This window comes from Platalea leucorodia (assembly GCF_965183815.1).
Source record: "Platalea leucorodia genome assembly, chromosome: 3".
NCBI classification, from domain to species: Eukaryota; Metazoa; Chordata; class Aves; order Pelecaniformes; family Threskiornithidae; genus Platalea; species Platalea leucorodia.
This window is the reverse complement of record NC_138825.1, coordinates 36,858,343-36,871,883: the sequence shown is the minus strand read 5'-3', so window position 1 is coordinate 36,871,883 and position 13,541 is coordinate 36,858,343. Positions and strand designations below refer to the sequence as shown.

The 13,541-nt window shown below is 40.4% G+C and overlaps 1 protein-coding gene across 1 annotated transcript in view; it reads left to right on the top strand.

Annotated features, from left to right (window-relative positions):
• LTBP1 (latent transforming growth factor beta binding protein 1) overlaps positions 1-13,541 on the top strand; it is a gene marked incomplete at its 5' end in the record, with an annotated part of 207,114 nt that overhangs the window by 150,989 nt on the left and 42,584 nt on the right. The window contains 3 exons of the mRNA XM_082305848.1: positions 3,125-3,247; positions 5,316-5,438; positions 11,271-11,393. Coding sequence (XP_082161974.1) covers positions 3,125-3,247; positions 5,316-5,438; positions 11,271-11,393 — 369 coding nt within the window. The remainder of the gene's footprint in view (positions 1-3,124; positions 3,248-5,315; positions 5,439-11,270; positions 11,394-13,541) is intronic.

The window sequence follows — 13,541 nt, the reverse complement described above, 5'->3', positions numbered from 1 at the left end:
CATTTTGGTGTTATCTCCAAACTTGCTGATGGTACACTCAATCCCACTATGTCATTGATTAAGATATTAAACAGTATTGGTCCCAGTATGGACCCCTGAGGGACACCACTTGTCACTGATCTCCATCTGGACATTAAGCTGTTGACCACTACCCTCTGAATGTGACCATCCAACCAGTTCCTCATCCACCAAACAGTCAACCCATCAAATCACTGTCTCTCCAATTTAGAGAGAAGGGGGGGACCGTGTCAAAGGCCTTACAGAAGTCCAGATAGACGACACCCGTAGCTCTTCCAATGCATATCGGAAGAAATTAAAAATGGCACCTGCACACCCTGCCACCTCATTGTCTTGAAATTGCTGCTGTCCCAGGTCCCTCAGTGTGTTTGTGTCATACAGGGACTATTTGAAATAATGTTTTTAAAAGGTTACTTGCAATCACGGTTTTTTTTCATCTTTCTCTCTCCGCATTTGCACATTCAAATAAAGTGATATATCATGATATGTAATGACAATAAAGTAGTATGTGAATCTAGAGCACGATTCTGTGTGTTGATGAATAAATGAGAAAAATTAGGTTGACGGAACTTTCTAGACTGATTCATCCTCATGGTTATCACTGTGGTGGATTTTGCAGCTATGTTGTTAACTGACAATATGCAGCTTGTACAGCATTAGTGACCGCATCAGAAGGTTTCAAAACTAATGCAGAGGTCAGCAGAGCTGATCCATGTACCTCTAGCCCTACTGTAGGGAGCTTCAAGAGAATCAGTTACAGCTCTGGACTTCATTCACAAGATTTAGGTTCTGTTCCTGGCTTTTCTGCTGGCTTTATGGGAAGGTCTCTTGATCTTCAAGTCCCATCTAAATACCGGAAATAATATTGCAGGCTTTGTTTTCAAGTAGCTTGGAGATAAGTAGATGAAAATGAATCTCTAAGAAGCAGATTTGTTATTCAGTTGGAAATTTGCATGCCTGACTGCTGAATTAGGTTCTCTGTGTCTTAACAAATTCTTGAATTTGAGCATTGATCATACACATTGAGAGCAAAGGTTGTGTTTTGTTGAGCAAGCACATTTTGCAACAGTAGGGATCTGAGAAATTAGTCTTGCAGAAGTGTGTAAGTAGTATTGCTTACTGAACTGCCATAGTAGAGCACCTGTGGATCTGTGCTGTCATCTCTTGGGAGGATGCCACTCTGTTTTTGGCCAGGCTGCAACAGGGCATCTTATACACAGAGTTAGAGGCTCAAGTGAGGAAACAAGAATTGTAGGTCATTCGAAATCTGGACAATAATGGTGATCTCATTTGTGTCTGGGGAGGGATGGGCTTTGTCAAAGATTGTACAGGAGCTTGTTAAGAGCCAAGAATGATAAATATATATGAGGAAAATAATTACTACAGATATTCACAATAGGTAATAAGAGCTATGATGATGATTTTAAGACGGCTAATCTTTTTCCAGCTCTCCCTGTGCTACAGCTGCCTAAATAGCTCAAGTGCCTCAAATAATCAGTAGTTTTACTCTTTTATGTTGACAGATTTTGTGTGCTAGGTGGTGGTAAAAGACAGGATCATTGGGAGTAATATGATTTCAGGCACATAAAAGCAAATAAGGTATAATTCTTTTTCTGCATCAATAAAGCTAAAAAATACATCTTTTTCCATACAAACAGGGACACCTACTTGCTGTTAACTACATCCCCAAAATAAATAAAATTTGAAAATTAACCTTCTATTTTTTTAAGTGAAAACCACTCCTAGGAAAAAGACAACATTGATTATTTTAGAAAACTGAATTAATTCTGGCTGGGTTTATAATGAAATATGTTATTTATTTATATGTTTGCTTTTTTCTTTGTTGATTTATACAAATTGCATTCAGAAGGAATTCTTGAAAATCATTCTTAAGTAGTAACATAGCAATTTTCATGTTGGCTAAAGAGAGTGGCTCATCTAGTTAATACCCTTCTTTCAGAGAGTGATGAAAGTAGATATCTATGGGATAGCTTATAGAAAAAAAGTTTCTTTCAAGTCCTCCTGTAAATAAAGGATGGTTTGTGACCAGGAAGAGAGATTTTGCTTTTAAAACTTTTGTTATAAAGGCATAATTCAATGGAGTTCCTTGTTGCCTATATAGAGTAGCCTTACAAAGGGACCTGTGTGAAGTGCAGAAATCTCCTTGAAATTCCTCAGGTGTCAGCTAAGTCCTTTAGAACCTGCCTCCTTTAATTCCATTTGAAAAATGTCATCTATGAAGGTCTCACATGTACATGTGTTTTGTATAGACTCTTTAGTTATGCACTGGAGAACTCCTCTAAATCCTGTGCATTAATCGACCTAGCTTTAAAAAACAGCAAAAACTCAACAGCCAAAAATGTGGTTGAAGTCTGCTCTAGCTTCCGAGAGGACCTGCCTGTTCCCTCGCACCTGTAGGTAAGCTCCAGGTAAACGAGCAGAGGCAGCAGGTTGGGGGATTCTGACCAGAGCACGTGTTTTAAAAGTGTTTTCAGAGAGAACAGCTTCTAACACAGCCTTGCCAGCATGAGCCATGACTGCTTTTCTGGACTGTTCTTTGCAATAGCAGAAGTATTACTGATAACGGGTACAAGGTATTGGCAGCTGCTAGTGCTGTTATCACAGGTACATATCCTAAGAACAAATCTGTGTGATACAAGAATGAACGTTCCAGCACTTGCTGACCTCTTCTATATAATAAAGCTGCACTGGTTTAAGCTACTGTGCGACAATTACGGAGAAAATAATCTTATTCAGGTAAGGATGCTGTGGACACAGTTAGTTCATAGTGTAACCCCTATTTTAAAAAAGAAAAGAAAAGGAAGAAAAAGGTTTGTTAGCCTAAACTGCAGTCCTTGCAGTACTGGGATGAAAGCATTGTTTTAGTCATGTGGGCTCTGAGTATAGTTGAGTGTTTGAGCACAAGGCAGCTCAAGTTCAAATCCTTTTTTTCAATCAGAACTGCTGCAGAATTGTCAAGGTCAAAATATACAGCAAAACTGATTATAACCATGCTCATGGCAGAATTTGAATACATTCCCAAGCTCAACTGAAAGATGGTTGTACCCAAGTTAATTATACACTCACGCTTTCTTTGTATTCACAGATATAGATGAATGTCAGTATGGCAATCTCTGTACGAATGGACGTTGTGAAAATATGGAGGGGTCTTTCAGATGTATTTGTGGCCAAGGTTTCAAACTTTCTGCATCAGAGGATCAATGTGAAGGTAGGAAAGAATATGATTAAAATCCATAAGGTTGCACTTACCTTTTAGATAATATTTTTCATCTAACAGTATTCCTTTTAATGGAGAAACAACAAATGTACAACACTGAAGCTAAATAACCAAAAATGTAAGAATATGTATTTCCATTTTATGGCTTCCATGGTCACATTGTAGATTTTTACCTTTGTTATAAGGCCAATCAAGAACGTGTGTAATATTTATATTGCTAAATTGGAATTTCTGCAAAGTCCTTGGCATTTGTGGCATTTTGGAGGTTTGGGGACAGTAGCTTTTGCTGCCTTAATTGTTTTTCTTTCTATCTTTTTTTTTTTCTTTCATGTGGGTGAGTGGAATCAAAAAACCCAGGCTGCATCCTCTTGAACCCAGCAGTGTCAGTTATCACTGAGCTGATGCCTGCATTGGTGTCACTGCATTTCAAGTATTACATTTAGCAGAGAGAGAGAGTTTGGTGTCATATTTCTAAGAACAGTACCTGTACCTCCGAAGTGTCAGGTTCTACATTTCTTCCACATCTGTAAGTCCCACCAGGACTGCTCCAGTGGAACAAAATTAGGTCTGAAGTCAGAGCGGAGTAGTCTGAGAGAGCACCTAGCGTGTGTACAGGAGGTATGAATATCCCTCTCCTTAGGGAGAGGGGACTTCTTGAAACCTCTCCCCAAAGGTGAAAATCTGGGAGAATGTCTCCAAGCTGTGGCAGCACGCAGAAACCCGAATGTTTCTTGTCAGATGTTTTTCCTTCTTTTCCCTTCCCCCTACCCTTCCCTAAGTGTCTGTATAACACCAAACACTTTCAGACTTTGAGTGCTAAAAATAATACAGTAAAACTAAATGATCGTTCATGTAAATTTGTCAGGAAGTTTGAGACAAAACATCAGTGTAAGTTAAGTGTCTTGAGTGAGTTAAATGTGCTGTCCAGGATGCACAGCAGACTGGTCTTGGGGAAAGTATGTAGACAAAGTTTGACTGCTTCCTCTGAGCCTTTCATGGAAAAGGGCCCTTGCCAAGCTGAGCTGGCATGTGCAGACTGTTCTTCTTAAAGTGCACCCTTCTAAAGTAAGGACCTGTACACGTGCCCAGATGCTTCATGCAGCCCCACAGATTTCGGTGATCCTTAAATTCAAAACTTCTGTGGTTGCAAGGGACCATTACTCAAGAGGTCAGACTACATAGCCATAACACAGACCTGAAAAACCTCATTGAGTAACTTTCTCCTGTTTGAATTGGAGTATATTTTCAGAAAGATATTCAGCCATGCCTAAATCCTAGAAATGACTAAGAACTACCATATCAATTTAATTACTGTTCCTTAATGAGTATTTTATAAATAAGGGAGAGAAAACAAGTTTCCTAACTCAAACAAGACATGTGCTATATTCTAAATTCAAAGTGCCACTCCCCTCCAATATTTTGAGGTTTTCATAGGAACATTTAAGTTTGATGTTCAAGTCCATCAGTTAACCCAGACTGACCCCAGTATATGAGAACTGAAGCGCTGAGGGATTAGCAGTGGTTGTGGAAGCAAAGAGACATTTCCCCATACTTAGAGGATTAATACTGTTACAAGGCAAGTATTTAAAGGAGCCTAAAGATACAACTTAATAGGGGAACAGCCTGTCAGTGTGCATCTGAAAACCACACCCTATTAAAAGGTGGTGATCCTGCTGGAAAGTATTTTGTGGGTTTTGCTGACTCACTGGACCGGCTGGCCTGTTACCTTTGCCAGATATAAAAGAAAGAAAAGCAGCTCTCAAGCAGCATGTGTGTGTATTTGTGTGTCTGTGTGTACCTGTTTGTGCATTGAGGGATATATTGACACTACAGGAGGGAATGCTGAATGCAGTCATCTCAAGGAAAACATCCAATCTGCAATTTCATATATTTTTATACATTATATTGACTGGCTGCGTTTGTTAGTAAATAAGACCAAAAGAAGCAGTACTGGATATCGACATTGCTTTGCTGTTTTGTTCAGAATTGGTTATTGCACCACTTGATTAGTAATTGTTATTTTCAGATGTGTTATGTTTTCACTGTCCTTCTGCTACAGATATAGACGAATGCCAGCACCGATCACTCTGTACAAATGGGCGCTGCAGGAACACAGAAGGATCTTTCAGGTGTATTTGTAGCCAAGGCTACACATTATCATCTACTGGAGATCAGTGTGAAGGTAAGCTGGTGGACTTAAACTACTGATTCATTTCTTTCAATAAGATCCTGAGTATTTCAGCTATAGGCGTGAACTCTTTTGAGAATGGGGCAGAAGGATATGTTGCTCCTCTTTCTTTCTCAATGCTTTACTGTTAGCCATTCAACAGTCCCCACCTACACAGCCACACATTTAATGGATTCTTAGAAATAGTCCCTGTCATCTTTCCACATACAAGAAATCAGCAGATGTGTTTCCAACAGTAAGATTGGAAGAGCAGTTGACATTGTTACCAAAAACAATTAATGCTTTCCAAACCTTGTTGCTCAAATTCTGACACAGAATTCTGTATTACAAAAGCTTCTGCCAGCATACGCTGTTCACATGGGGGCCTGCTAAGTTAAAACTTCTTCTCCAGCTGGTTTTGGGAACCTGTAGCCAGCCACCGCAATCCCACATGGCAGGAGAAAATATGTAGTATAGGATGAGCTCCAGGGGGATCTGCTGGACCTCACAGCTTTCACTGTCTCAGAAGGCAGCCTACATACTGAGCCTGTAAAAACAAAAATAAGAGGTGAGAGACGTTCAGTAAATGTAGGGAGAAATGCTGTGTTATAGAAAACAGAAACGTTCTATTATCTCTCAAGTAGAACAATTTAATTGTCCAGTAATTGGCAAACAGATTTTTTCTAATGAATTCAAAGCTACTCGCTCTTCCCCATTGCTGGCTATACCACCTGATGTGGTACGTCTGCTGCACTACTCGTGGTCGCCTTAAGCATGTGAGATTACTTACTAGCAAGCTCCAGAAAAGATTGTACCTCAGTTGCCTCCTTATCTCACCCTAGGGGGGGAAAAAACCTCTCAGCTAAGGTCTCGCCATACATGTGGTATTAGCACTTAAAAACTTTCCAGTCTTTGGTGTGCTTTCTGTAGCTGCTGATGCCATGAAAGACACAGCTCCTTACTGCTGTTCTACCTAGTAGTGTTCTGCTGCTAGGTTATCCTCCACACAGCACTCTAGGAGGCAGTTCCCACCTCCTCACCCACAGCAATACATCAGGAATCCTTCTCTTCAAGTGATCCAGGCAGAAGAGCAGTTGTGCCTGAGCCAACCAAATGCTGTCTTCTCAAGACAAACCTGTTACATCAGACCAGACTTCATCAGCAATGATGATACTGGATTGTCCACATTTAATGAGTGACTGCATCTCTTGAAGTTCTCACCAACAAGGAATAAGGATATCTTATAAAATCTCCTCAGCACACTAATACTTTTTAATACTGACCTGTCTGGAGAATCTGGTCATAAAATAACTTAAACACGATCTTCTCAAAGTTCCTGGTGAATACTAGCATCACTTGCATCAGCTTCAAGAAATGTGGGCTGATGATGCAAGGCACTAGAAACTTGTGTCAAAGAATTTTGCTCTCACCTGGCTTCAAGATCTTCATGAGTTGCAACAAATGCGGAGATACGATGGTACTATATCAAGAATCAAAGAAAAATGTGGTGGAAGGGATCACTGGCCTACTCCTTCTCCCAAAGGCAGAACAGACCATATGGTGTCGTTCCTGACAGGTACTCATCTGACCTGCTCTGAGGAGGCTTCAACACATGAGATTCCAAACATCTCTTCAAGCAGCCTGTGCCAGTGCTTTGCTGGCCTTGTCTTTTTTCCCCAAGTGTGTGATAGTAATCTTCTATTGCTGCAGTTTAATTTCTGAGTTCTTACCTTGTCCACCTTAAACAAGAAAAGGTTCTTTCTTTCCTCTGCATAGCAGAGAGGGAGATGGTGAGAGAGTGGGATGCATAATGGTTTCAAGCATTTTGGTTACTTCAGCAAGAAGCCTTAGAAACCATCAAGTCTGCAGAGAGACATTTTGAATTAGTAAACGCTGTTAGCATGTGTGAGCATATGAAATGGTGAGTTAAACCATCTTGTAGTGAAGAAGAGCAAATGAAATATAGAAATGAGTTTAAAGCCATTGTAGTTGAAGACCAAATGTTTTCCAGAACTCCTCTTCAGACTGCTTTGGTGGATTTCGTACAGCCCAAGAAGTCGTGGTAACTGTTGCTGCTCTCCATCACTATGCAATGGCCTGTCAGGACAGGTCCATGCTTTATCTTCATCTCTTCCTTGATCCTGTTCAAGGGCAATTTTCAAGACAAAAATAATTTCAGAAGCTCTCAAGGCAAAAGAAGAGGAATTGGATCATACAAGGAAAAAGCGTAAAGCTGTTCCCTCACCTCAGGGTCTTCATCTAATTCCCAAGAGTCTGTAACCAAACGTACACCCTCTCCACCCAGTGACAGAGTGGTTAATTTCTGTAGAGACACTTTGTTCAATGAAGATTTTAATAAATATTAAAAGTTCTGCACAAAATCTATTCATCTCTTGAAGTGGAAGAAATTCTTCTGTGCTTGCATTACATCCCTTCAATATTTTCTGAAGTACAGGATATTACAGACTGCTTTTTGCACCTTGGAAACTAAGTTTGAATAGACTGTGCTTGTTTTGCTGTCAGTAAGAACACTTTGTGCGACTGCTTTACCTGCCATACATTCACCTCTTGTTTTTCCTCACCTTGTGATGTAATTATTTTTGAAGGCTCCTTGAATTATTCAGTGCACATTTAGGGAACTCAGTTGACTACAGGTTTAAATCTCACATTCTTTTTGTATCAGCGGAGGTCCTCAGCCTCACAGCCACGTTCCCATCTTCATGAAAATGGCTTTCCTTCTGACTGCAAGTGCAGCCAGATGCGTGCATGGACTACAGGGCCGAACTTCCATAAAGACAAAATCCAGCATTTCTCCACGTGATGGCCTCTGATTTTCGGATTAGCCTATTTATCTGAATGTTTCTAACACTTCACAGAGGAAGCAGGAAAGAGATGACAAACACTGTGGGTACAGCACAGCACAGTTATGTGAAAAGAAGAGAGTGGTTCAAATTCTGTCCAGTTTCTCAAAGACTTAGGGGTGTGCGTTTGTCATGTCATAGGATACCCAAAAGTGTATCAGGCTGTAAAGCCAATGTGATTGGCAAATCACTTGCAAGAAACGTGCTTGTTTATTTAATAAGGATTTGTTCTACTTCAGCAGTTTTCTCAAAAATGTAGCAGCTCAAGAAGCAGTTTGCTGATCATTATACACTTGTGCAAACTTCTAGAGATATTGCAGAATTTGGCAGAATTGTGCTGTGCTCATTTTCAGCTGCGCTTTTAGCAACTCTGGCAGAATTTTTTGTCTGGAAGCCTTTGCACAGTATTTCACTTACTTAAGAATAAAGGTAATTTGCAAATAATTGTTCTATACGTTGGTGTATACATGTGTACATGCAGTATACATGCTCTGTGTGCATCCTTGTATTGAACTCTTCAGAAAATGAGAAAGCTGGACTGAGGCCTTCATACCTTCAGTTGTGTCTGAGAGCAATAATCCATATGTCCATTCATATTGTAAATGCCTGTATGCCCTGTTATCCAAGGCTGAAGAACTTTTCCCTTCTGCAGTGCCTGTAGAGACTTGCTGTTATTAGCTGCTTGGAAGTCAGTAGCCTGGAAGTATGTGACCATCCACAGGTGGGCTTGTACGCACAACCTTCCACTTGAAGACAGAAAAAGAGGTTACTTCCTAGTAGTCAGAAGTCTTCGAGATGCATGACCACATGCATGTTTATCTTCCTTCTGCCTTACCCTCTCATTCAGCGTCTCCTGTTCTTGAGATGAAGTGACATTGAGACTTTCTGCTCTGTGTTGCTCTGAATATGAGGGAACACAAAGTGTGAGGCACCTGTGGGTAAAAAGTGTTGGCCTTGTCTCAACGGACAGAAGTATGAATGTGCACCAGCCGGACTTGCACGCAGCCTGTACATCTCAAAGAACTCACGTTACCGGGGAAGAGTCTGTCTGAAGCGTAGGAGGCTCCAGTGTTCTCCTAGGAGCCTTCAGAGATTTTGCTAGCCAAAATGCTCTAGACATGCACCGGTAAAGGGTGGTAAAAAGCACTGAACATCTCAAGCGTGAGTTACTGTCTCTGATTTTTCTGGAGATTCTTGTGCAGCAACCATAGGACCTATGAAGAGTTGCATCAGAGAAAGGGAGGTTTGCATCCTATATGGAAAATAATGCATTTTGACTGCATTTGGCAGAAGATGCCTTCTTGTTGTGCGACTTGGCATTAACTCAGCGCGAGGGAGCTGTTAATTTTTTTCTCATGCTCCTAGTCAAAATTAATTGCTGTTTTAAATAAACCACAATTTATTTCTCAGTTGAAAATTATTATAAAACATGTGGTTATCAAAAGGTCACAACTTTGTCAGCATTAAGTGCAGTTTTATCTGCAATAACATTCATTTATGTAAGAATAGTATTTCTTATTTTTATCAAATAGCTTAAATCCCAAGGATAGCTGCACTCTGATATAGTGCGGGCTTTGCAGAGATAACTGTAGAAATGAGGCTGTAACCTCTTTTTTAATTGCAATTGTTATGTATTCCTGCAACACAGGAAAAAGTTACAATTGTAATCGTCTAAAAGCCCTGCTTAAGAAATCAGAATAATCAAAGGCAGTGGAAAAACTCTTTGATAACTGTTTTTCAAAGGAAACTATCTGTATTATCAGAGCAATAGACTTGGTGAATTACAAGGTATGGCAATGTGGAGGCAAGGGAAAGTCGCTAATGAGATGCTTCTTTTACTTACGTCTCTTATTTTCTGTTTTCTTTTAAAACTAGAGGCACAGACATGAAATACTTTGTGATCTTTAGCTGTAGTGAAACAAAACTGTATAATATTGCTGGAATGTAGGCACTTGCTGAGTTGATCCTGTACCCACAGCAGCTGTGCTCTGTTTCCTCTGGGGAAGAAAAGACTTTAGGTGGAGACAGTGCCAGTGTCCTGTTCCTGAAATATTTCATTATTTCGTATCTAGTTTGTATCCTGAAACTTGCCCTGCTGTGTGTCAGCCAGCACGTTTATCCCAGGGATGTCAAGACACTAGGGCAGAGCCTACAGGCCTGAGGCTTGGTGCTGGGAACGTGGTGTATAGGCAGCTGGGAGCTAGACCCTGCCTGCCCTAACTCCGGAGCTGGATTTACGGCTCGGGTGCAGCACTGTGCAAAAGCAGCTATTCAGCGTCATGACCAAGCTGCTAAGCCTGCGAAATGGCTGTATTGCGTCACGTGAACTGCCTCTGAAAAGCAACCGTTAGCACAGCAGTACACGTGGCGTGGTCCCCGTCCTACAAGCCTCCTGTCCACGTGGTTGTTGTGTGAGTAGTCTCCGCAGACACGTCTCGTCTGGTGTGGCACGCCAGCTGGGCTTGGGCTTGCCCATGCTCTGGGGGACGTCTGAGTCAGGTCGCTTCCGGCTCAGGCATCTCTGTGCAGTGGTCTAAACATGCCCAAAGATGCATGCTGCAAACTACAAATTTGCATTAGTGGGCATGTTTTGTGTCTGTCTTCTAACTGTACAGCTGCTTGGATTTTCTTGTTAATTGTGCTACTGTAACACCACAGTCACCATTAAAGTAGGGGAGAGTTTGGCATAAAGGTCTGTTATGATACCTTTCATTAGGGATGCAGGTGGCACACATTAGACATGCTTGCTAAGAATAAATGACACAAACTCAAATTGTAAAGCTCTCTAGAAATACAAGAAGTTTGATAATAAGAGGAAAGAAATTAAAAGGACATTCTAAAGTGTAGTAAACTTGATTTCCTTCCCCCCACACAGCTATTAAACGACATTGTAGCTTCAAGTTGCTATGTTAGTATCAAAGTATCACTATTAAAAGTTTCATCAGTTTTTACATCATCTAATAATTTAGTTACATTTTTGTTTCAGATGTTGATGAATGCGTTCAAGACAGTGATATTTGCCTTGGAGGAAGCTGCATGAATACTGATGGGTCTTACAAATGCACTTGTCCAGATGGTTTCCAGCAGATAGCGAACAGGGGATGTCAAGGTATGAAATAGCTATAAAAAATATCTGGATCATTATTATAAATGTGCAATTCTGTAAGCGTAACTTATGATAGTCACAGATCATGCTAAGGAAGAGAAACTCATTTTATTTATCATTTGTAGTCCGTTCTTACTCTTCTCATTTTATATTACTCTGTCAAAATATTTGCTAAGAAATTATTTCAGCCTTCATAACTTGAAAGAGAACCTATATTAGAAATAACAGAGATACAGTGCTGCATTTCCCCAAATCCTGGGAACATTTATTTTGACAGAACCTTCTGTGTTTGTGAATCAGTGGTGTAACAGAAAGAGCAGCATAGTTAGTGTCAAGTCACATTAGATAAACCTCTCACCTCTAAAACACTTGCAGTGCTTTGTGGAGGATGGGTGGGGAGGAAGAGAATGTGTTATCTGAGGCTGAGACAGCATTGCCAAACCCAGAAAAATACTTCCTGGCTTTTAGTTCTGAACAATCTCAACTCCATGTTGGCGCAACACCCAGGCATGCCTCACAACTCCCTGTGCCATCTGTTTTTATGTGATGAGAACCATGGTATTAGAGCTGGAAAGTGATAGCGTGTTCGTGCTCTAAATGACTGGCGAACCAGGAGACTGAGCTTTGCTTTGGCTGCTCTCTTATGCACAGTTTAGACTTGAGCTGAGAGACGACTCCAGCTGATCTATGTTGAAGATCTTGTGCAACCATCAGTAAATTCCCTGTAGAAGTTCTGAGTATTATGTGACTGCTTTCTGATTCAGAAGATGTTGCATTCAACGTAGGGAAGTACTGTATTAGACCTTGCTGTAGCAGATAAAAGAGAATTGATCACAAGCTATAAGTCAATGCCAGCTTTGATACCACTCTATTCTCTTCACTCCACTACGTAAAGTAGTAGTATATAGGCTTCATGCTTTAAATGGATAAATATAACAAAGCTGAAAGCACTTATGAGCCAACTAAGGGACAGACAGTATAGACAGTATTTTTAACAGAAAAATGTGAATGAAAATTGGAAATCATTTCAGGCAAGAGCACCACACTGAAAGATAACAACTTGCTGTAGGGGGGAGTGAAACTGCTTGAGAAATAGCCAGATCAATATCAAAACAAATGGAAGAAAGGGGGAGTTGATACAATGAATACTGACAAATTAGAATAGCAAAGAACTGGACACAGCAAAAGATCATAAAGGGAGACCTTTGGCTAGCAGAATTAAGTATGGTTAGACTTTTTTTACTGTGTTGACTACTTGTTGTTAAGCTGTTATAGGATGCAATAGTAGAATTTGTATTTGTCATAGATGGAAATCTCTGGTTTATTTTCTTGTCCTGTATTTTGTACTGGACAAAACTAGCCATACTTATATCATAAATGATGACTTCCTTACATTTCAACAGTACTTTCAAAATATTTTAAGCAGCAGATAAACCGAGATATTTTCAAATGACTGAAAGTTAGTTTTATGAGAGTTCTGTAATAGCAAGAAAAAACATACAATTTTTGAGAGAATTTACCTGGAGAGATTAGGGCCATGGTAAAAGATCCAGATAACAGGCCACTAGTGCAGAGTGATCTTGATTGCATGGTATACCGGGCACGAGCAACCAATATGTGTTTCAATATACCCAGTTATATATTGAAGGAGGAATCTCAGTCGTGCTTGTAGGATAGCGGACCTCCTTCTGGGTCACAGTCACTGAGAAGGGTTTAGGGGTCAGAGACAGTCAGCTGAATATGAGCTTCCAGTGCAACCCTGTGGCCAGTAGGACTAATGTACTCCCCAGAAGACTGAAAAAGCAGAATATCCAGCAGGAGTAAGCAAGGTGTGTTTACCTCTATTTTGCACTGATACAACTGCTACTGGCATATCGTTGTACACTGACATTCTGGTGCCCACAGCTCAAAATGGACGCTGATCAGCTGAGGAGAGTTCAGAGATGAACCCAAAAAAGCTGATGACCTGGGGGGAAAAGGAATGAATGCTTTTAAACTGTTTATTTTGTTGGAAAAAAATGAGGGGTGAGTGGATCATAGCCTTATTACCTTCAGAAGAAACCATAATTGAAAGTAGAGAGCTGCTGAATTAAACCAGCAGATTTATCACAGAATGCGATGTCTGCAAGTTGAATCTGGCCTAGACTAGAA